Source organism: Cydia pomonella, chromosome 7 (genome assembly GCF_033807575.1).
Source record: "Cydia pomonella isolate Wapato2018A chromosome 7, ilCydPomo1, whole genome shotgun sequence".
In the NCBI taxonomy this organism is placed as follows: Eukaryota; Metazoa; Arthropoda; class Insecta; order Lepidoptera; family Tortricidae; genus Cydia; species Cydia pomonella.
The window spans coordinates 13,185,319-13,210,637 of record NC_084709.1 but is presented as its reverse complement, the minus strand read 5'-3'; the positions used below and the strand labels follow the sequence as shown (position 1 = coordinate 13,210,637).

The following is a 25,319-nucleotide window of genomic DNA, read 5'->3' as shown; positions in this document are numbered from 1 at the left end:
AAAACAATTCCACGAATCCAACCAACGGATTTATGAACAAACACATATGTGACGTTGCATTGTATTTTCCTTGTTTAATGATATTTAATAACACCCAAAACTACCCAACCCACTTGTTAATGTTCTTTTTTAGATTTCGATTTTTTACGCTTATCGCGAGGTCTACGGCTCACAAAGCCTCTAGTTTAAAAATTTGGTAACTACTTACCAGTACATTTAGGATTAAAGAGTGGTACTATGGTTTATTTTTTCTCTTTTCTTTGGAGGTCATAATGATATAACATGGGTAGTAAATGTTTTGCGTGGTTGGCACGCGAAATCTCGGGGAGGCCTCCCTTTATACCGTACCGTGAGTTACAATGAGGTATTTCGGTTGCAATTGTGTGACTAATCTGCCGTGCCCCCTCCAAGACAAGCCAAGCGAAGTGCAAGGGTACGTATGACCTACCTTTTCTCGAAGTCACTTCGTCGTTTTTTTGAAACCTCATAACTGGCGTTTAGATGATACCAGATAAACAAAATTTTCCGTATATAATGTTGATAGTGAATTTATTAAACATATATAAAGTCTCTATTGCTAAGCTCTTATACTTTATATTTTATTCATATCTTCAAAATGTTAACTCTTTTAAATGCAAACTCAAAAATTTCATTTTTATACATCAGCAAACACAGGAAACAAAAGCAAAATGGGCTTTCCTGTATATAAGTATGTATTTATATTCTATACATATAAGTATGTATTGTCACCTGGTATCCATAGTACATGCTTTGCTTAGTTTGGGGCTAGGTTGATCTGTGTAAGACGTCCCCTAATATTTATTTATTTAAAAAAGTTTTGTCTTTAAAAGCGTTTTTTTGGGTTTCGTTTTCTTCATGTGTTTTTGTTTAATTTTGTAGTAGTATTTTTTTTTTCTTTCGTATTTTCTTTGTATATGTTATCTGTTGTGGCATTACCGAATGGGCCCTATGGAAGACCAGCGCAGGCTTCATAGCTAGCATTATGCTGAGTTGTCTTTTATCTCTATCTTTTTGGGAGTTAAAAACTTCGATTTCATCACTGACTCACTCACCTGATCAACTGATCAAAATTCTTAGGGTACTTCCTAAATTCCTACAAAACTTAAATTTGGTATGTAAAAACTCTCTAAATCTTGGAAATTTTACCTCCAACCCCTTAAATTAGGCGATGGAACTTTGTATGAGATTTCCGCAAATTTTGATGCTAGAGGTCTGAAAATTGACTTATAAATCACCCCCACTCTTTAAATTAGGAGATGGAAGTTTGTATGGGTTTTCCCATACTTCCCAGTCCCATTCTTCTGTAACGTAGATACGTTACGTAACCTTTATTTATAAAAATGTTTTTATATTTATAAAAATTAAATTATATAATAACTTTTATCCTAAAAAAACATAAATAAATTTATAATAAAACACTTACCTAAATTACAAAAAAAAAATAGAAATACATTAATATTTTACCCTGATGCTGCAAAACTGAGAAAAGCACCTTCAAGGGTGCCTGAACATGTTTCTCGTGATGAGAAGTCACCCCGCGCCGAGAAAGGATTCACACAGGCGTCGAAGGAGAGGAGGGCGCGCAAGGCGCCTCGCAAGAGCCAGTGTGGCACTGCAGAGCCGGATATTGCTTCTGGCCTGAGGGTTGCCACACCGAACACGGCGCTATAAGTATCGCGCCTGCATGTTTCCGCGACGGCAGAAGATGTGGTGGAATATGTCCGCCAGAAGATCCGTCACGAGCTGAAAGTATTCCAGCTGCGATCGCGGCATTACGTGCACTTCAGCTCGTTTGTGGTGCGCGTCCCGCGGCCGCTGCTGGAAACAATCGCGAGCGCGGACTTCTGGCCGAAAGGTGTGATATTTAGGCGGTTTCGTGGGGATCTGCCGAATCCCGCACCAGAACAGGTGGCGCAACCGAAAACTGCGTCGTCAAAATGATATTTATATTTTAATTTTTTTATTATTGTATGTATGTTAGTCTGTAAGGGATGTATATATGGGCCATTCCACACATCACCAAACTTTCTCCATCATCATCATCACGCAGTACTTGCTTCCTGCTTATGCTTGCCGTGCCGGGTACAGTCAGCAGAGATATTTTAATAACGGTTGTTCACTTTCTTGGAAATAATTTCCAGGGATTTCCGGTTACGACTGGAACCGTAGCCGACCAGTCAGACCAGTTCCAGCAGTTCCAGAGCGGCCCTAGCTGATGTCCCTCAGCTCGTCCGTCTCCCAACCCGCAGTGGCTCCGGCAGCTTCAGGGGAGTACTTGCGTGGTGGAACTGATCTCGGAGCAAAATTAGTACCGGCCTAAAACGTACCCTACCCTACGACTCTAAATCGTGTGCTAGTGGCGGAATTTCGGTAGAATAAATTCAGTTCTTTATTTAACTCACTGTTTTATTTATTCTCACCGCCAACCGTAGCACTTCGCTTGGGGAGCAAATTTGTATACTCATTTTCATTCGGTTTTTGAGCATCCAAGTAATAGTAATAGTGTCATACTCAAAATCTCTTCCCCTGGTCCCTTGATCGATTTAAATTCAATAGAAATTAATTCAAGATACTAGAAAAACATTAATATTCATAAAGGCACCGGTCCGGATGGGCTACACCCTTTTAATTAAAAACTGCAGTTCTCCTCCTTACAAAACTTATTACTAAGCTATTTACCAAATCTCTTAATGAAGGCTCTGTTCCTAACGCATGGAAGCAGGCTTGGGTGACTCATATCCCTAAAGGTACAGTCAGCCGCGATATTGAACAATACTAGGAAAAACTGACTAAACATCTAAAAATAGTATTTGAGATTCCCTTTCATTTGAATGTCACAAAATACGAGTTTAAATTTTTATTTTTCTAATTGACAGGTAAAATGGCACTGGATGAAAAATTATTATTTTTATCTCTTGCATCTTTATACCAAAGGGTCTAGCCGCAATCCTATAGTGAAACTGCCCCTGGCTGAAATGTATACCTTTCTTAGAAGCGTTAATTGGTCTTATCATTTTACAATATTTCAAGCCAATATTCAAATCCCCTTGGTTTGGATAAAAAAAATATATATATAAAATCTTTTTTAATTTTTCTAAGCTAAACTAATGGTTAGATTTCTTTGAAATTCGGATTATACATGGCACTAATAGCAATACATTTTCAAAAAAAAAATCAAGGTTCTAACTTATTTACAAAAGCCTAAAAAAATATTTTTTTTTGTTTAATTTTTTTTTTTATTATTTACAAGAGGGCGACAACCTCAATTTTTAGGTATTTAATGCACAATACAATATTGTATGAAATATATTTTTTTCATAAAAATCCATCCGTGGCAACAAGATAAAAATGTCTTACTAATGCAGGCATCACATTTTACCACTTTGGAAGTGTCTCTCGCGCAAACTATTCAGCTTAGAAAATGATATTAGAAACCTCAATATCATTTTTAAAGACCTATCCATAGATACCCCACACGTATGGGTTTGATGAAAAAAGATTTTTTATTTTCAGTTCTAAGTATGGGGAACCCCCAAAATTTATTGTTTTTTTTTTTCTATTTTTGTGTAAACATCCTAATGCGGTTCATAGAATACAGAAAACAGCAGCCAAATAACACTAGACCCTACTCATAGTGTTGTGTTCCTGCCGGTGAGTAAGGTTGCCAGAGCTCAATGAGGGGGGGCGGGTTTAGGGTCGGCAACGCGCATGTAACTCCTCTGGAGTTGCAGGCGTACATAGGCTACGGATACTGCTTACCATCAGGCGGGCCGTATGCTTGTTTGCCACCGACGTCGTATAAAAAAAACATCTACTTACCAAGTTTGAACAGTATAGCTCTTATAGTTTCGGAAAAAAGCGGCGATGACATAATCGGACAGACAGACGGACATGACGAATCTATAAGGGTTCCGTTTTTTGCCATTTGGCTACGGAACCCTAAAAAGATATATGCGTCTAATTGCCGTTATTTTACTTTATATATCTTTTTCAACCCACTTGCTCAAAACGACGTTTTTATTCCACCGATATTTGACTCATAATCCTAGATATTAAACACGCGTGCTTTTTCAGTAGGTATATTATAACACTCGTGCTTTTTCATTATATTATCCGAGTGAGTTAAGAAGGTAACTGATTGCTAATAATATGCATGGAAACGGAGCCTTCTTAATTTGGTGGAGTAATACATTTTTTTTTAACCAACTATTAGGTTTGAAATGTTAGTTCAAACTGTTCAAAGACGTTTTATAACACCAATCATAATTTATAGATTAAATTATCTCGTAAATTAATGAATAAACATAACGTTTTATCGATTTGATCTCCATCCGTCGAATAGAAATACGGAAATATTGGCTTTTTTTTAAATTATTGGCTGTTTGTCGATTTCGTTCGCGCCATTGCCTTGCGCGCGCATTGGAATCGTGCATAAAAAAAAATAACACGCCAGCCATTTTCCGTATTTGTCATAAAATTGGAATAGTTTTGTATGTTTTTAGTTTATATATTGTCAAAAATGTCATTTTCAAGCATTAAAAATGAAGAACACATAAAATCGACGCTGCCAGTAATACTAATAGAGGCAAGAACCGAGATCGATAGCCTTTTACCATCAAAATCGGGTGAAAAAGAATTGGCGTCATATGAAACTTTTATTCAATGAAAAATCAGCAAAAACGCCCAGTCTTTCACGGAAAACGTGTTGGAAGCTTACTTTAATGAACTGGCAAATAAGTGCCTACAAGCCCAGCACGCTTTGATGCAATTATTCGATGTTAAAACTGTAAGCCACCGTTTTGAAAATTGTACTTTTACTGTTTTGACAAAAAAATCTAATTTATAAGTTTTGTCTTTTCCTCGTAAGTGTGTTGAAAAACGTCGTATGAAACGCGTGTGTATTGGTCATTACCCACATCGGCTTTCTTATTGCGCGCTCGCTTACAGCTCGCTCGCACAACGCACCAACTTAACACACTTGTATCGTAATGTATTATTATATCCCAATGATACTCGTGTAAAACTGAAACTAACAATTATCAAAATGTATTCGTCCATAAAATCGGTTTTACCGCTTGTGTGGGAACATAGGGATTAGGGGCATGCATTTATATAGGTACCTTACATATATACTGTGTAAACATAATAATTCTCCTTTGTTTGCTTCACCTCTGTCGGTCATCAGATAGGTAAACGATATCGCAGCAATTGGCCCGCAGGTCAGATTACGCACAGTAGTCATCTACTTATATAAGCTGTCAACATACGAATTCGTTTCAGTTGTCGTTTTTTATTACATACTTGCCTGTACTTACCTGTACTTAATATATTTTTTTATTACATACTTGCCTGTACTTACCTGTACTTAATATATTTTTTTATTACATACTTGCCTGTACTTACCTGTACTTAATATATTTTTTAAAGATTATTTAGTTTCGTGTGTCGCCATGTTGTTGAAACTCGCCTTCGCCGCCGTAATGGCAGTTGGTGAGTTCAATCAATCTATTATAATAAGTACTTGAATAAGGTCTAAACATCAACAAACCGTGTACAACTTTCTGCGTTTTTTTTAATTTCTTTCAAATATTATATTAGAAACCAAAAGTTTTCCAAAATAGGGAAGCGCGGGGCATGCATTTATAACTTTAAAAAAACCGGCCAAGAGCATGTCGGGCCACGCTCAGTGTAGGGTTCCGTAGTTACTCTTCCGTCACAATAAGCTAAACTGGAGCTTAAAGTATAGTAAATTGTTAACCAAGGGATGAAACGGTACCTTTCACGCGAGTTAAACAAATAGGCAAATTTGCATAATCAGTACCTAATTAGGTAAAGTAAGTCTTTTTACTATGAAGGGGGAACTTTTTGCGATAACTCAAAAACAGCTAAACTGATCATGTCCGCTATAGTTTTCATTTAATGTCTTTCTTAAGCTCTACTTCCATGATTTTTTTCATAATTTTTGGACCTATGGTTCAAAAGTTAGAGGGGGGGGGACACATTTTTTTTTCTTTCGGAGCGATTATGTCCGAATATATTCACTTTATCAAAAAATGTTTGTTGAAGACCCCTATTAATTCCAACCTTTCCAACGATACCCCACACTGTAGGGTTGAAGCAAAAAAAAAAATCACCCCCACTTTACGTGTAGGGGAGGTACCCTCAAAAAAAAAAAATTTTAAGATTTTATTGTACGACTTTATCGGCTTTATTGATTTATATATCCACGCCGAATTTCAGCTTTCTAGCACTAACGACCACGGAGCAAAGCCTCGGACAGACAGACAGACAGACAGACGGACATGGCGAAACTATAAGGGTTCCTAGTTGACTACGGAACCCTAAAAAGTGTATAGTTGAATATATTTCTATTTATTCTAAAAGCTTTGTCCCTATATGACGGAAAGGAGACTATTATCGATATTGTTTGGCGATTAGGCCTAGCAAAAACCAAAGACAAAGTACCTACTTTGTCTTAATTTCAGAAAATATCATAAGAGTAATAAAGCTAATCTAGGTCTAGGGAGCTAAAATTAAAAAGCATGAATGACATTCGTGCGTTTCTTTGATACGGAGATTGTTACGGACAGCATGGACCCCTACCGAGACGAATGCTCGGACGGTACAGACCCGGGCCGGAAAGAATTACCTAACGCGTAAAAACTAGATAAAATAGCTATAGGGTGCCTAGCTATAGGATAGAAATAAGTTGACACAAGCACACTTTGTATGATTGACTTATCGGTCGATTGACTAGAAACAGGATAAAATTGTGGTCGCTATGAAAATAGCGTTTTGTGTCAGCTTGTTACGTGACGTCATCACCGCGGGTGAGCGGCCGGTGCGATCACTGCGGAAGCCGGAAGCGTACTGAGCGGCGCGGACCTCGGTGCGCGGTATTTATATGTTCGGGCCAAGGCGACCCAATTTCACCTGATTTCTCCCAAGTTAGGCTTTCCCCAGGGATCGTAGTGACCTGTATAGATAGAAAATAGGGTTAGCTATCCGTAGACACAAGCATTGTAAGCATTGGGCCTAGAATTATCGAGATATTAAGACTTAAAGTTATTTTTGTATGGAGTTGAACTATCGATAGAGATAATTCTTATATTTATGAATATTTTCAGCTGAAACTAGTATAATAGGGTAGATCTTCGTAAATGCTTTCTAAAAAGGTACGGTTCATCACTGAAAACCTTAGGGTTCCCGAGATAAACCCGAAAAGGTGGTTAAATACGGGGAAAGTTCTACGCCCAATGCGAGAAAGAGATAGCACAAGAAAGAGAAGTTCACGTAACGAGGCCGTTCTCGAATTATCTGGAGTTACTTTCGAGACCTCGTATTCGCCCTATATAAGCAGGCGAGATACGGCCTGCGGACAGTGAGTTAGTACAGTCAGTTCAGTTCAGTTCAAGCGATCGGAAAACAAAAAGGAAAAGTGAGGAAAAAGTGAAAGTGCCCTAAAGTTGTGATCAGTATTAGTGGTAATAGTGGTTTTAGTGCTAGTTACGTGGACCGCTTAGTTATTTTACCTTAGTAAGTACTAGAATAACGTTATAGTGAAAGTGCCTATAGTGTTATAGTTTAGTGCTTAAGTTTGGTGCCTAAGGTCTAGACTAAGTGTGTGCTAGTGCTAAATAAATAGGAATCTAATTAAGTGGTGTTTGTTTGACGCTCCAACTACGTCCCACCGTGGGAGGAATTGGATTTCCGAACCAGCAGGCTCCGTAAATAAATATTAAACTGAGTTATCGCTGAGAGCTGACTCCAGGGTGTCCTCTGGCGGTTACAGTTTTGGTCCTTCGAACCGGATCCTGAAATTCAGTGGGACCTAGTAACTTTCAGTGAGTACAGTGAGTGTCTAATTAGATTCTTATTGGACTAATACTGAACAGTGGAAACGGTGTTGTGTGAATATTGTGTGTGACTGACCAACCGTGCAGTGAACTGTGTTGTGAAGTGTTAACAATGTCGGGAAGTAACTCGAAAATGGGAGTTACAACAAGATCGCAGTCGGACCGCACCAGGAACGAGCGGGAACGTACGACCTCCACGGATACCACGGGACGCGTATCAGAGGTCGCGGAGCGGGCAACGGACACGTCGGGAGGGTCTAGCCAGCGCACCGGGAGGCCGTTAACGACGGCTACCGGAAGGGAGTCGACGGCTAGCCCTCCATCTAGGGGGGAACACCGCGAGGACGTCGAGGGCACCGGGTCAAAGGCCATCGACGAGGAAGCAGAGGCGGGTTCCAAATCTTCGCCGCCGGTACTAGGGAAGGCTAAGGCCGAGGTACCACTGACAAAGGCCGTGAAGATAACTGTCCACAAGGGGCCTCCGCGTTCACCGTCTGTGATCGAGCGGTTTAATCAACGGCGGATTGAGCGACGCCGCGCCGAGCGCGAACAGTTGAGCGCGCAGTCAAGGAGAATGTCGCCCATTTCCGAGGGGGAGAGTAGGGCGGCGGAGGAGAGGCAAGAACCTCCGCGCACCACACCCCTACCTCCAGCACCCTCGCCTAAGAAAAACGCACGGAATGAAGGGTCGTCGGTCAAATCTGCATCATCAAGGGGTTCACACATCAGCAGTCTATGTTCAAGCAAAATAAAAGAGCTTCAATATATAAAAGAAAAAAAGAAACTGGAACTGAAGCTCAGGGAGCTCGCTCTGGAACGCGAGATGCTTGACATAGAATATAAGCACCGTCTTAACGTCGTGCTTAACGAATATGGGTCACTTTCGGACACCTCCGTGGCATCGTCACGCGGGAGTAGCCCCAAGCGACGAGTACGAGCCGAACCCGAGAGCCGAGTCAGCGAGTGGCTTAATGACATTGGAGAGATCGTCGAGACGCCGCATCGCCCCCACGACGACCCGCCTCGCGTTCGCGTAGAGACGCTACCCGTGCCGACACGGGCCGAGCGCGCCCGATCGCCGCCGCGCGGGCCGCGAACTGAGTACCGATCGCCGCCGCGCCAGCCACGGAAAGGGGATAGATCGCCGCCGCGCAGACCGCGCAATGAATATCGGGCGCCGTCACCGGTAGAGCCGCCGCGACGATCACAATACGAGTACCGTGCGCCGTCGCCCTTAGAGCCAGAAATGGGGCCGTCGCGACCACGCAACGAGTACATGGAGTCACGAACTGAACCACAAAGGGATTACTTCGCGTCAACGCCGTTTACTCCTCATACCAAACTAAGGTCGTCGGTAGAGCCGCCGCCGAGTGACGCGGCTACTGCATTTAATAGGCTCGCCGACCAATTAAGGGACGCCGTACGCACAACGCCGCCAAAACAATGCTACGAGCTGCCACCTTTCTCGGGCAACCCGAACGAGTGGTTATTATTTTATAATGCCTACAGCGAGTCAACTCGACGCTACAATTTTAGTGCATTCGAAAACATGGCAAGGCTTCGAAATTGTTTACGTGGGGATGCACGCCAATGCGTGCAACATCTATTATCAACGTCGACACAGCCAGATTTAATAATGAAATTGTTGAAAAAGAACTTTGGAAGGATTGACCTTTTAGTCGATAAAGCGCTAGAAGAGCTTAAACGTCTGCCGCCTGTGGGTCCTAGCGCCATAGATTTAAATAACTTTGCTACAAAAGTCGTCAATATAGTAAGCACCTTGTGTGAACTGGATAGTAAAAATTACAGTAACAATCCTTTGTTGGTAAGAGAAATAACCGATCGTCTGAGTCCCCACTTACGAAGCAGATGGTGTGCATATGCCCGAGAAAATATAAAGAATGGTAAATGTGAGCTTATGCTCATGGCGGATTTTCTCATCGAGGAAAGCGACGCCGAGTTAGAGTTCTCACACGCTCGGCTACCTACAAGCAATATGAAGAGGAGGGAAACGGCAGCGAAGGAAACTGCCCGCCCATCAACGACGAGCCAACAAGTCCAGGGAAGTAGACGTCCACAGCGGGCGCAGTACCACGCCGAGCAGGCATACACGACGGGTAACGCCGAGGCGCGGCGTGTACCCTGCCTATGTTGCGGCGGTGGCCACAGAACCCCGGAGTGCAAGCGGATCTTGGCCATGGACATAGGAGCTAGATGGGACTGGGCCAGGAGTAACACAATATGCTTCAGATGCCTAAACAGCAAGCATAGAAAGACTAAGTGCCATGACAAACCTTGTGGAATCGACGGATGCACTTTTAGGCATCATAAGTTGCTGCACGAGGGAAAGGCGCAGGAAGTGACGCGTGAACGCCGGCCGCCACCAGTGTCCCGCGCGGCCGCACCCTCTTCGCAGCCCACCGCCAGCCTAGGGTCCGGACATACGCCGGCGGTTATAGCACAAGAGCCGGACACTGTTACGAACACTACGGAGTATGTGAATAACACAACCACGGTGTTCCTCAAAATGGTTCCCGTCACCGTAGAGGGTCCTAAGGGGAAGGTGGACACCTACGCTATGTTGGACGACGGGTGCACTATAAGCCTGATTCAGACAGACGTAGCGGACACCGTAGGAGCTACGGGACCTGCCACGCCGCTATGTCTCGCAGGCGTAAGCAATATGGAAGCGGAGCCTGAAATAAGCAGACAGGTGAAGGTGCGCGTACGCGGAAAGGGCTTGGAAACCGCATACGATCTCGTCTTCACGACTGTACGACGTATAGGCCTACGCACGCAACGGATGAGTAAGAAAATCATGGAGCTGGAACACTTCAAAAATATACCGACTGCGTGCTATGAAGAGGCTATACCTAAACTGCTTATCGGCATCGACCAATGGCCTGTGCTACTACCACAGGAAGCAATCGTCAGGGGTCTGGACGAGCCAGCGGCAGTGCTAACTGGGCTTGGATGGGTGATCTTCGGGGGAAAACCACGGCTGGTTATTCCCAAGGAGGGCGAGGAACACCTGATGCTGCACTGCCGCGAGAGGGATGAGAACCTAGACTCCATGCTACGAGATTATTTCAACATAGATTCGCTGGGAATAAAAAACGTTACAAAGGTGGATCCGCAAGTCCAAAGGGCCATGGATATTTTGGACAGAACAATAAAGAAAGTCAACGACAATGGACCACGCTATGAAGTAGGTCAGCTATGGCGGGACGACGAACCACGAATGCCACCGACCATACAAACTGCAATGTGTCGGTTAAGGAGTATCGAGAGAAAGATGGATCGGGATCCGGCATTCGCTGAGAGTTATAAGGAACAAATTGATAATTTATTAAAGAAAAAGTACGCCGTGCCACTGCAGGAGCCGCCAGATAGCAAGATAGCGTGGGTGTTGCCGCATTTTGCGGTAACTAATCCGAACAAACCGGGAAAGATAAGGCTAGTCTTCGACGCTGCGTGTCGCGTTCAAGGGAAATGCCTAAACGATTTTCTTTTAGAAGGACCGGATCTACTACAGTCAATTATAGGGATTCTCTTTCGGTTCCGCGAAGGGCAATTTGCAGTTGTGGCGGATCTACAGGAAATGTTCCTCCAAGTAAAAATAAGGGCCGAGGATCAACCGTCACAAATGTTCATTTGGAGAGGGGACCGCCGGACAGGGAATCCGCAATTTTACAAAATGACGAGCATGCTTTTTGGTGCAGCAAGCTCACCATTTCTGGCCCATAGCGTCAGAAATAGAAACGCTATGGACAACGCTGATGAGTTCCCGGATGCTGTGGAAGACATCACACGTAATCATTACATGGACGATTACGTAGCCAGCTACCCGGATGAGAAGGAACTCTTACATCGTGCTACGCAAGTCGCGTCGTCTCACGCCAAGGGAGGGTTCCAGTTACGAGGGTGGACTTCAAACAGTGTGAAGCTACTCCAGCAGATCCCGACGGAGTTACACGCAAGTACACCGGCACAGCTCGGCAAAGGCAAGGAAAATAAGATCCTTGGGATGTACTGGAACCCTGAAACCGACCAGTTGGGTTTCAACACAACAATGATAAGGGTACCGGCCGAAGTGAAGGAAATGATACAGACGCCTACGAAGAGGCAAATGTTATCGGCCGTGATGTCAGTATATGACCCGCTGGGGCTGTTAAGCCACTATACTATAACAGCAAAAGTTCAGCTGCAAAATCTGTGGGCCAAGAAGCTGGACTGGGACTCTCCACTGCCAGAAGAGGATAAGCGTGACTTCGAGGCCTGGCTGCGAGCTCTGGATAGCGTCGCGAAGCTCAGGATACCAAGATGCTATCTTTCAACGGGGGCAGTGGCGAGAAGGGAACTACATGTGTTCGTGGACGCCAGCACCAAAGCATACGCATGCGTGGCGTACTGGCGAGTAGCCTCAAATGGCGGGGAGGCCCAAGTGAGCCTAATCGCGGCAAAAAGTAAGGTTGGGCCAACGAGGCAACTCAGCATACCACGCATGGAACTTCAGTCGGCGCTCATCGGGTCAAGGCTACAGCAGACCATCCGAGAGGAGCATCGTCTGACACCAGATCAGGTCATCAAGTGGACGGAAACCTGCCGCGCAATGTGTGGCCACGCGGCATCGTCACCCAGGTGTACCCAGGACCGGATGGTGGAATACGATCGGCTGACGTTCAAACACGAGGAGGCGTGTTCCGGAGGCCCGTCACAAAGTTGGCTGTCCTACCGTTGCAACAGGAGCAGTCGCAGGAGCGTCAGCGGGGGCAGACTGTTACGGACAGCATGGACCCCTACCGAGACGAATGCTCGGACGGTACAGACCCGGGCCGGAAAGAATTACCTAACGCGTAAAAACTAGATAAAATAGCTATAGGGTGCCTAGCTATAGGATAGAAATAAGTTGACACAAGCACACTTTGTATGATTGACTTATCGGTCGATTGACTAGAAACAGGATAAAATTGTGGTCGCTATGAAAATAGCGTTTTGTGTCAGCTTGTTACGTGACGTCATCACCGCGGGTGAGCGGCCGGTGCGATCACTGCGGAAGCCGGAAGCGTACTGAGCGGCGCGGACCTCGGTGCGCGGTATTTATATGTTCGGGCCAAGGCGACCCAATTTCACCTGATTTCTCCCAAGTTAGGCTTTCCCCAGGGATCGTAGTGACCTGTATAGATAGAAAATAGGGTTAGCTATCCGTAGACACAAGCATTGTAAGCATTGGGCCTAGAATTATCGAGATATTAAGACTTAAAGTTATTTTTGTATGGAGTTGAACTATCGATAGAGATAATTCTTATATTTATGAATATTTTCAGCTGAAACTAGTATAATAGGGTAGATCTTCGTAAATGCTTTCTAAAAAGGTACGGTTCATCACTGAAAACCTTAGGGTTCCCGAGATAAACCCGAAAAGGTGGTTAAATACGGGGAAAGTTCTACGCCCAATGCGAGAAAGAGATAGCACAAGAAAGAGAAGTTCACGTAACGAGGCCGTTCTCGAATTATCTGGAGTTACTTTCGAGACCTCGTATTCGCCCTATATAAGCAGGCGAGATACGGCCTGCGGACAGTGAGTTAGTACAGTCAGTTCAGTTCAGTTCAAGCGATCGGAAAACAAAAAGGAAAAGTGAGGAAAAAGTGAAAGTGCCCTAAAGTTGTGATCAGTATTAGTGGTAATAGTGGTTTTAGTGCTAGTTACGTGGACCGCTTAGTTATTTTACCTTAGTAAGTACTAGAATAACGTTATAGTGAAAGTGCCTATAGTGTTAGTGTTTAGTGCTTAAGTTTGGTGCCTAAGGTCTAGACTAAGTGTGTGCTAGTGCTAAATAAATAGGAATCTAATTAAGTGGTGTTTGTTTGACGCTCCAACTACGTCCCACCGTGGGAGGAATTGGATTTCCGAACCAGCAGGCTCCGTAAATAAATATTAAACTGAGTTATCGCTGAGAGCTGACTCCAGGGTGTCCTCTGGCGGTTACAGAGATATTATTATAATATTGTATTTATTAGGTATAGGACTTTGTGTAATAGTACATTACTATAGAGGCCGGGAAACGTAGGGTTGCAGGCCAAGTAGATATATACGGATAGAGATACGCGGCCGGCAACCCCGTTTCTCGCCGAGATATGTATAGTGCTTTTCTCAAACTTGCAATTAAAACAAAAAATTGTAGTCAATTTGTTTTGTGGCGACCTACTCGGCTCGCCACTCTACCAGCGGTGTACAACCTTACGCGCGTAAGTCCGCGCGCCTGTACGATGCGCCACCGCCGTTGCTTAGCAACGAATATGCACAACAAATCACCGTACCAAGTTAACTGAAGCTAGTTGATGGTTGGATGCCAAGACGTTGTGTCACAATTTGAAGTTAAAAAACAAAAGAAGGTTGCTTTACAGTCCTAGGTGTGTAAGGCAGTATGAAATTCCTTTACATATCATCTTCACTCATCGCACCTGATATGTAGTATTTCTGGACCTAATTTGACGTAAGTCATGTCATCATTTCATAGCAAGTTTGAGAAAATAACATTACGTATTTGTAATTCCCGTTTAATTAGTGTACAATATGCTGTTTATTTCTGTAATTAAATGGGCATACACTGTGAACATACGTGATATTTTTTATTGGGCCAATAATTTTGCATTCCCTTTTTGTTTTGAAAGAGCCATCCAACAATACCCTACACTATTTGGTCAAGGCAAAAAAAAACATTCTGTATGGAAGGTACCTTAATTTTTTTTTAGTATTTATTGTACCGTTCTGTCGGCATGCATGATTACTAAGGTAATCAATCATGCCCAATTGCAGCTTTCTAGCACTATCGATCACGGTGAAAAGCCGTGTACGGATGGATAGACGGATTATATGACGAAGCACGAAACTATAACGCAGCTGCTTACGTGAGCGATAACTCGCGAACGCGAAACGGCGCGGCGCGGCGGACCACGGCATTCGCGTTCGAAACAAGATCGGGCCCCACGTAGGCCCCACTTCCATAGGTTTCAAAGGATTGATCCACCTACGCTGCTCCGCGCCGCTACGTGTTCGCGAATGATTCGTTCACGTAAGCCGCTGCGTAAGGGTTTCTAGGTGACTATGAAACCCTAAAAATGGTTGGAGCAGTATCATCAAAGAGCATTTGCTATTACCCAGTGGGGACCAAAAGCAGGCACATTTAACGGTTTTTAATAATAACTTAAAGTACTATGTTTTTTTTTACAAGAAGGTACTTTAAATAAATACCTAAAATTTAAAATATCTACGTCTATATCTAAAAAACTAAGTATACACTCAATAAAATCGCTAATATAGATTTTCAAACAATTAGGTTAGGTTAGGTTCAAATTGCTAGAAATTGCGATTTTGATGCATTATGTAATATTTAATTGCTGACTGTAATTTACGACGCAAAGTATTGAATACAAAACCGATCATATTTGCCCAAACTAGAAGGAATTACTTGTAGTAAGGTTAACATACACACAACATAGGTAAGTATGACATACTTTTGTAAAAGTTAACTTTGAACAGATAAATCAAGATCATAAATTTGGATTTCGAACTCTGCCCTAAGGTACAAATACGCATACGGTACGGTTCAAGTTAATTTCAATTTAAATTTTTTATTCTTAAAAATGTTCATTTTACACGTCAAATTTATAACAAACAACATTTGTAGTTAAATAGGTATATATATATATATATATTATTAAGTCAATAAGTATAGTGTAGGTACATTTTTTTCTCAATCATTCAGATTACAATATTATTATTTTTTATACTATAGATTTCTTATTACCTGATTACATGTCCATTTATTATTTATTCATTGAGTACAAAGCGTCAATTTCAAGTTTTGCTTTTATTTGACGTACAAAAGAATTATAGCTTGAAGCCTGCTTAATTGCTGGAGGGATTGCATTGTAAACCTTAGTACCAATGTAGTTAGGACATTTTTTGCTTTAACGAGTCGTGTGTGCGGCAAGCTCAGCTCATGTCGCCGTCGGGTAATGGAACCGTGCGCATCAGCGTTGGTACGGAAGAGATGAATGTGTTTTCTGTCGTACTTAGCCAGTTCTAAGATATAAAGACAGTTAAGATTTTGTGGTTTCTGAACAGGTCTTTTGCAGGATGATCCCAACTCACACCTGCGATAATGCGCACTGCTCTTTTTTGGAGCCTGAATACACGCTCGCGTTCCGCAGCCGAGCCCCAAAGGTCAATTCCATATATTAAAATAGAGTTAAAATAACCGTAATAGACCTTTTTTAGGGTTCCGTAGCCAAATGACATAAAACGGAACCCTTATAGTTTCGCCATGTCCGTCTGTCTGTCTGTCTGTCTGTCTGTCTGTCTGTCCGAGGCTTTGCTCCGTGGTCGTTAGTGCTAGAAAGCTGAAATTTGGCATGGATATATAAATCAATAAAGCCGACAAAGTCGTACAATAAAATCTAAAAATTTAATTTTTTTTAGGGTACCTCCCCTACACGTAAAGTGGGGGTGAACATTTTTTTTTTGCTTCAACCCTACAGTGTGGGATATCGTTGGAAAGGTCTTTCAAAACTAATAAGGGTCTTCAACAAACATTTCTTGATAATGTGAATATATTCGGAGATAATTGCTCCGAAAGAAAAAAGAAATGTGTCCCCCCCTCTAACTTTTGAACCATAGGTTCAAAAAATATGAAAAAAATCTTGGAAGTAGAGCTTAAGAAAGACATTAAATGAAAACTATAGCGAATATGATCAGTTTACCTGTTTTTGAGTTATCGCAAAAAGTTTCCCCTTCATAGTAAAAAGACTTACTTTAATTAGGTACTGATTATGCGAATTTGCCTATTTGTTTAACTCGGGTGAAAGGTACCGTTTCATCCCTTGGTTAACAATTTACTATACTTTAAGCTCCAGTTTAGCTTATTGTGACGGAAGAGTAACTACGGAACCCTACACTGAGCGTGGCCCGACATGCTCTTGGCCGGTTATTACGTTAGTAGAACTGAGGCACGGGCGCAGTCTGCTAAGAGCAAAGCAAGCAGAGGACAGTCGTTGACATACGGTGTCAATATGGGATGCCCATTTCTTTATTTATTTTCTTTATTGGGGAAAAAAACAGACATAGGCAGATGATACAGAAAAGGGGATATTGGTTTTTACATTATAAGTGCAACCTACATCCTGAGACAATTCCCACTAGGATTTATAAACTAATAATTTATAAGTGGCATTGCCTTCGGATTGAGGTATAAAATGTTAGTAAAATAGGTACTAAACTAATATTATTACACTGACGATAATATTAGTAGTTACAGTGCTGACAAGATTCAAACATATAACATTCAAAAAGCGAAACGAGGGACTACAAATATACAATGTTAAATATAAGACTAAGTTTATATTGGGCCAAAAGTTCCTACTTAAATTAAGATGAACTTCGGAAGTACGTAATGCTTCATAACAGTAAATTTACTTTAAGTTTGAAATTTGCACGACTATTGTTAAAAATTCTGCGAAGCGGGGCACGGACTCCGGCGTTACTCGACGCAGCAGGCACCGCGAACAGGGATGCAGTTCGTGTTCTATAGGTTGGAGCACGGAAACCAATATGTTCTAGCAGTTCGGGACAGTTATATTTAATGACCCCTACATATATTGAATAAGGCAATAGCGTCTTGGGCGTTCCGTCTGCTAGTCAAACTCTTAAGTTTGTACCGTTCAAGGAGCTTGCCGTATGACAATGACAACGTACGAAAACGTAGGGCATGGGCCATTCTATAATGAAGAGCTCTCAGGAATCGTTTTTGGACAGCTTCAATCACGTTTTTGTAGATTGTGTAATGGGGGTTCCAAACTTGTGATGCATATTCAAGGTAGGGACGGACTAAGGAATGATATTATTACTTAGTTACACGTCAAGATTAGGTACATTAAGTTGAATTACATTAGAGTTGCCTGGGGCATCGTCCCCAGAACGCTTGCTGCATTTCCCCGTTGAATTGCCAGACTTAGCCGCTGAGCGAAGTATTCCCCCGCACGAAGGTCGCCGGACACCCACACAAGTTTGTGAGAAATTTCTTTAACGACTTGTTTGGTGTCCGATGACCACGGCCCAAAGGTTTCAACTGCAAGTGCCGCAAATATGTAATTGTTTTTTAAAAATGCATATTTGCGGCACGTGTTAAGTTGGGCGTCTTCTGCAGCCGTCCCCGGTTTTCGGGACGAGCCCTGGACGTGGGACGGAGCCAATGTATCCACGCAGGTCACATCCCATGCCAAGGGCCGCCCCAAAAACCAAGGTACAAGCGAGCATCCATCGGGTCTTTTCCCGTCCGCCGCTGACAAGCCAACTGGTTCGAGGGTTGCCGGTATATTGACTGTGCCGAGAGCTCTGCGGATCAAATCATTGAGCGCCGCGTGCCTGAAATTTCGGCCCGCACTTGACTGACAGTATAGTCCATGGCGTCCGAGGGCTTCTACTGGGCCTCCGCAGCGGCAGCAGGGGTGCGGTTCGCAGATCTTTAGCCCGAGCCTGAGGCATACGGCTACACGCAGTGCGGCCGGGTCTAAAAGAGATCCTATGTTCCGCGACGGCAAAGCGTGTAACCAGTGCCCTGACTCTGGCTCAGATACAGCCAATAATCGGGCGCGCTCGCTGGGGTTACAACTGTCGTTCAAAAGTGTTGTGTGAATCGATTTTATATTTACCGAGTCCCAGGCAGCTTGGCTAGTTTTTTCTGTAGGTGGGCTCTCGCCGGGAAATCTGGCTCCCCATGTAGACTCTGCCTCTGCCAAGCCCACCACTACCACATCAGTGGGATTGATGACATTAAGAATATCACTGATGAGGCTGACGGTGCTATGGACAGATGAGAGAAAAGCAGGGAGAGCCAGGTCCCCCGTGGAGCGGATGCCTAGCCCGCCATATTTGATAGGCAGAGTAGCCTGGGACCAGGTTTGGGGATTTAATGAGATGTTTAAAATTTTGCAGATTGAATTTTTTAGAGTGTTGTCAATACAGGACGTCAAACGGGGAAATTTCCATATAGGGCAGCAACGTAGAATATACAAGAATTTGGGTGAGAACAGGCACAAGCGTAGGATGTAGAGGGCTATATGGGAGTTAATTTTAAAAAGTAAGTCCGAACAATCATGGAAATTGTCTAATTTGGAATTTATGGCTGGAGGGATGCCATCCTCGTAAATGGGTGCGCCAAGTAGGGTCAGGGATTCACGGGTTTGAAGGGTGAAATTGGGCGTAACATGCTCAAAACTTGTAATAATGTCGGCCTGAGCACTGGCAGACAGCTTTTCTGAAACAAAAACCTCACACTTATTGAAGTTGAGTATGAGGCCTATCTCAGAAAAACGCTTAATAACTGTGTTTAAGTCGCTTAGAACTGAAGATGCCATCCCTCCTAGGGTCCCATCGTCCAAATACCAAATATTTAGTTGAGAAGTTAACTGGGAAATTATGGGGTGGATAGCGAGGCTAAACAAAACGGGCCCTAAGGGATCTCCCTGCTGGCATCCAACGCTTGAGGTGATTTCTTTTTCGCCAAACATTAATTTAGATGGAGTGCCATAAAATAAGGAATTATATAACAACAAGTAAGATGAGCTTTTTTTTATAAGGCCAGGTTGATAAGCGTATTGTTGTTTATTTAACAATTCGTTATTACTGAAAAAAGACATCAGCTCATCGCTTAGTAGTCGCTCAAAAACTTTTGAAAATATGGGAATCAATGAAATTGGTCTATAATTTTTTAACACATCTTTATCTCCTTTACCTTTGTACACTGGCTGGACTTTGACCCTTTTAAAGTTGGAGGGATAAATTCCATCTGCTACGCAATAATTGAAAAGTTTAGTGAAAATATCTATAATATCTATATGATGGAAGTATATCAAATAACCGTGTCGACATGTCGTTGATATCTGTTGAGCTTTAACGTTTAATTTTTTGGACAACTTTTGCTACTTGTTGGCGGGAAAAGCCCTTGAAGTGAAATTCGCGTACATGCCGCTTAACGTGCTTGTTAAGATATTGAAACGCTAAGAGGATATCAGTTTGAGCATTAGAGTTACTATTTGCATCAACATAAAACCGGTTTAGGTCAGTAGCTACGGCGGCGCATCGCTGTACCTCACTCCGACCAGCCGATTTGCTTATCAGTATTTGGAGCGCATCGCCTTTGTTTACATTCTTACCGGTCTCGGCTGCGATGACACGCCATGATGTACGGCTGATGTTATTACTGTTGGCTATTGATTTATTAATACAATCCTTCCGAGCCGCACATAGCTCGTTAAAATATGCAGTTTCGATTTTTAACAGGTCTTGAGGTAAATGACAATCGTCAGGGTTATTACATATTTGTGTTTTAATGCTTCGCTTAATGTGAGCGTAAGACCTTTACGGAATCATTCACCCAAGATTTTCTTACACTCTTTTGGGTAGGGGTCACAAAACCGCTAGTATTTTTGAAAACCGGTTTTTCGGTTTTTGTACATTACAAAACCGGGTTTTCCGGTTTTTCGGTGATTTTTCGGTTTTACATATAAAAAGTGAAAAAAACTGCATTTTATGAATTTAAACTTTAATATTCAGTCATTTAACAATGGATATAAAACCTTTTTTATATCTTATAATTATTAGGAACAAAAATTAAAAACAAAATAACTAAAATAATAACCTCCATGCACTTCTGGAACGCAAAATTAACTACAAATAGTTATAAGTATTATAACACAAAACATCGTATATTCCTTTTACGAAAGTAAATACTTATTAAATACACTTAACATTTGAGATCAATATTAATTTCTTTCATAGGTTAAGTTACTAAATAGGAGATCAGTGAAAAAAATAATGTAATTATATGGTTACCATTTTGATTTGATTGTGTTGCAATTGTTAAAAAATATCTCGTTCGGTATCTTTATTTTAAACCCGCACATACTTTGTTTTAAAATAATCTTTTGTCATGTTAATTAACTTACAGATATTGTTCTTTATTTTTATTTACCGTGTATTCATTTGGTGTATGTTACATGCCGTGGTTTCACTAAAATGATTCCAAGTTTCCAACGGAAGACCAGAGATGTTGTATTGAAAAACAAACTATACGTAGGGTAGGGCAATTAGCTCATTTTTATTAATTCAATTATATGTTCTATTCTATATTTACTGATAAACTAAAAAGTAGAAATTACAAATAGAAGAAGAAGTTATAAGTAGTAATAAACTGATAATCAAAGTAATACTTACAACTATCAAGTATTTAAGTGTAAAACCGAAAAACTCGAAAAACCGGTTTAATTAAATTTGAAAGCCGGTTTTCTCAATCGACGAAAATCCCGGTTTTTTCGGTTTCGGTGAAACCGGTTTTGTGACCCCTACTTTTGGGGATACTTCCTTATGGGAAAATGTAGGTTGAAATAGTAGGTGATGATGTCAAGTACAGAGTTAACAGTTAGGTTTGTACAAGAATTCCAGTCATAATTAGTTAGCCTTAAATTAAATTGGTCTACATTGTAGCTAGAAAAAAGTCGTTTCCATATAATATTATTACATTGGTAAGTTTTGTCAATTTGAAAGGTTATAATTATACATTTGTGGTCAGATAAGTGCATTTCGTAAAATTTTGCGCTAACAATTTCATAATTTGACATGTTCGAATAAGCGTGATCTACAAATTCTTGTGGGAAAAGACACAAGTGGCTTCAGTCCAGCTGACGTTACAGAATCGACTAATGATTTTTTCTCGGAAGTGCTAGTTAATAAGTCGATATTGAAATCACCCACAATGAGCACTTTATATTGTTTTAATGATTGAAGTTCAATTAACTGATTAAATTTATTAAGCTAAATTTATAAAGCTATTTGTATCTATATGATATACATAGTTAGATATTATCATTTATGAATAAATCAAATCTGGAGTAACTGTGATAATAATTTTATATTTCAACTTCAACAGGAATCCTGGGGCACACAGTTCCCGAGGAGGACAGGTGGATTAATGCGCTCATCACGACTGACTTTTGCGAAAGTGGAAAGTTCCAACAAGTGCAGGTAAGCCACAGCCAAATTAAAAATGTTATAAGCTCGGTTTTAATATCCTAAATACTCTAATGACAGGTCTATTGCCAATTAACAACACAATCATCCTACTTTTGCCCTAGTATAAAAGCAAGGATAAAGGCCTATGCTGTGATAAAGACCGGACGCGTGTTCCTAGACGTGCACGAGCACGTGCACGTGCGCGTTGTAATTTACATGTGTATATAGATCCTAATGAGTACACTGTATTAAATATAATAGTCATTTTCTTTTTTCTTTTCCAGGCTTCCATGTCAACATTCAAGCAATGTGTGACAAATGTGTATTCTGACGAGAATTTCAGGAATGAGATTAGAGTGGCGAAGTTCTATGATAACCAGGCCAAAATGGTTAAGGCGTAAGTATTCTATTATCAAGTTTTGAAATAATATCTCATACGTATGTACTTTCCTATAGAGGTATTTAAGCGGCGGTTGGTAACAAATAAATGAACTCGAATTATGGTAACAAATAAATGAACTCGAATTGCAAAGCCTCCGGAATCTGGAGCCCGTTCTGATTTCGATTTTTTGTTCGGGAACTGTTATGGATTTTATTTGTCAACTGTCAAAAGTGAGATGTCTGGACCGGGAACTATTGATAGCTGTCAGACCAAATTAATAATATTTTTAGAACAAGAAACTAAAATCGGACTCCTAGTCAATACCTACAGATATCAACGAAGGTATATTATTCAAGTCATAAGTCATGGCTATATTGTATGTATATGTATACATACTATAGTCTGTGATAAAAAACCTTTCAAAATTTATGTATAATTTGCATAAGTTTACAAAAAATTCTATTTCTGTAGGTTCTGCGACAGATCAGCACAGGTGAAGTCCTGCGTCCGACCACTAGTTACAAGCATGACGCCGTGTTTCACGGCCAGTGGGTTACGCACTACACAAAATATTTTTGATAAATTACTCGACTTCTTTTGCCTTAACGATGGAGCGAACACAATTTGTAAGTATGAATTTCACGGTAAAAGGACTATCTACATTACTATTGCCACTGCCACACATTATCTTATTGATTTTTAATCTATTAGTAATAGGGTTAAGAACCACTGAATTATCTAGTACCACATGCCAATGAAAAATAAATCTATAAAAATACCAAACTGAAGTTAGTAAAAATATGGCGCCAAGGGCAATGTGTTTGTTATGTAGGTATATTGGAAACACCTACGACTTTCTCAGTGGTACAGACAAGTGACCCCCTATGTGACAACCAACCTGCCCTGCCACGGCCACGTCACGAGCGTACAAGCTCGCTAACCGCTGCTGACGCTCTGGGGGCTTAGCCAAGATGACAATCCTTCAACGACGAACACCGATCTAAACAGAAAAGAATATATTTATTTATTTAAACTTTATTGCACATAAAAAGAGTACAACAGGTGGACTTAATGCCACTAGGCATTCTCTACCAGTCAACCATAGGGCAAAACAGAAAAATTTCAAGGTGGGTGCAGTGAGAAATAAACATAAAACCGTAACTTTTGAGCGAAGTAAAATTTCTAAATAAATATTATAGTATGTTTAATTATACCTTACGACTATGAGTACACTAAATAAATATATACATATATACGAATAAACAAGGATATATATATATATATATATATATAAATACATATAATTGCATGTGCGTTATGGGTTACCTACCGATTAATTCCCATCGATATCTGGATGATAGATACAACGACGACGAACAGTCACATTATCATTTCTAGGCGTTTTCTATTAACGATTGTTACTCGGCTAGATCCCCTGAGCGTTCGTTTCGTGGCCCACGGGTAAGGGTTGTCTTGATACTCTCCTTGTTTCTTTCGTCGGTTACAGATCATATCATACTCATACTTCATTCACGTGTGTTACAGCGTTCATTAAGGAAGGTGGTTCAGAATGTCTGGAACAGAAGCGATCAGATTTCGCAACCTGCAAAAATAACAAGACACCTGAGATCACTCGGCTCATTGGTGTGTATGGAAGTGGGCCGGCAATTCCTGAAAAGGTGAGCGTGCTCTTTAGACGTTATTCTACATACGTAGCTAAAATAAAAAGGGCACTAGCAGCTTCCTCAAAGCATTTTAATTATTTTACAGTACATATGGGGCTACTTTATAGCACTAGTGCGAGAAGTAGCATATTATGTTACTGTGTCGAACATTTAAAGGGCCATATGTACTGTAAAACGTTGTACGATACATGTGCGAATAGGTAATTCGCAACTCGTGTCGATTTAAAACACTCCCTTCGGTCGTGTTTTAATTTATCGCCACTCGTTTCGAATTTCCTATTTTTCGCACTTGTATCGTAATGTACTATTTTGTATTTATTTACAGGAGAGATGCAAACTAGACAAACAAGAAAACGAATGTGAGTTTGCCGCAGTGAAAAGCTGCGGGAAACCCAATCTCGATAAACTTTTGCAACAGCTATTTAATTCCATCGATTTGAACTGCGAGGAATGTAAGTATCTACAGATTTTTACTGAGAATTTCTGCAAACGATATCCAATAAATTATTTAAGTTAAGTTAAGAACCTTTTTTGAAAAGTTTAATATTATATTTAAATGGCATTATTTTCATAAATTCTCACTAAACTTCTATTACTTACCATATGCACTTGCATCTAAAGTGCCTTGCTATATGTGTCAAACACAAAACTATTTCCCCTAATCGTAACAGTAATGTTTGGGAAATGGGGAACACATAAAAATAAATCAAGCTTACCAATCAGGGTTGGCCGAAACGTTAAGGCAATAGACCATTAACCATTACGTTATGGTTTACGTTTCAATTTGTAATGGTTAATAGTCAATTGCAATTAACGTTCGGCCAACACTGATACCAACATTATTATTTGTCCATATCAACAACATTATTAAGTGGAACCGCTCATAAAGACCATCTAATTGTGGCATTTTTAACCGAAGTTGTGCCAACAATTATTTTTTTCTTAATTGTTACATCCGTCATCAATTCATAATGCTGATAGAAATTGTATATCTCATTTTATTTATTTACAGAAATTAACAAATACTGAAACCCTGAAACCGGCTTGGACCAGGAGATTTAACGTTAAAATTTCCCTTTGAATGAAAATTTCCATTAAAAGTGGCCCATGTTCACTGTTTTTGAGTGTAGGTTAGTAGTTCTAGTTATAAATAAACTTACCTAGAAAAATTGTTAATAAATTCGCTGATGATATTACTCCGTACTGAATAATAACAGATTACTTCGTGTATACAATTTTTGTTTGGGTTTTTATGTATATCATATGTACTTTTATCACTGGATTACATAAACATGGCATATTTA

General features: G+C 41.0%; 1 protein-coding gene across 1 annotated transcript; it reads left to right on the top strand.

Moving 5' to 3' along the window:
- The first annotated feature begins 5,378 nt into the window (after window positions 1–5,378).
- LOC133519889 (27 kDa glycoprotein-like) lies at window positions 5,379–25,315 on the top strand. Its single transcript, XM_061854076.1, has 7 exons — window positions 5,379–5,511; window positions 21,866–21,960; window positions 22,233–22,345; window positions 22,802–22,956; window positions 23,876–24,009; window positions 24,341–24,467; window positions 25,028–25,315. Coding segments are annotated over exons 1-7 (666 nt in total). The 5' UTR covers window positions 5,379–5,471; the 3' UTR covers window positions 25,030–25,315.
- The last annotated feature ends 4 nt before the right edge of the window (window positions 25,316–25,319 follow it).

Bases quoted from the DNA above. Each gene is read 5' to 3' on its own strand.
- LOC133519889 (XM_061854076.1), top strand. From the start codon at position 5,472: ATGTTGTTGAAACTCGCCTTCGCCGCCGTAATGGCAGTTG. The intron at 22,957-23,875 runs GTAAGTATGAAT...CGTGTGTTACAG, and splicing joins CGATGGAGCGAACACAATTT to CGTTCATTAAGGAAGGTGGT. The intron at 24,010-24,340 runs GTGAGCGTGCTC...ATTTATTTACAG, and splicing joins GGCCGGCAATTCCTGAAAAG to GAGAGATGCAAACTAGACAA.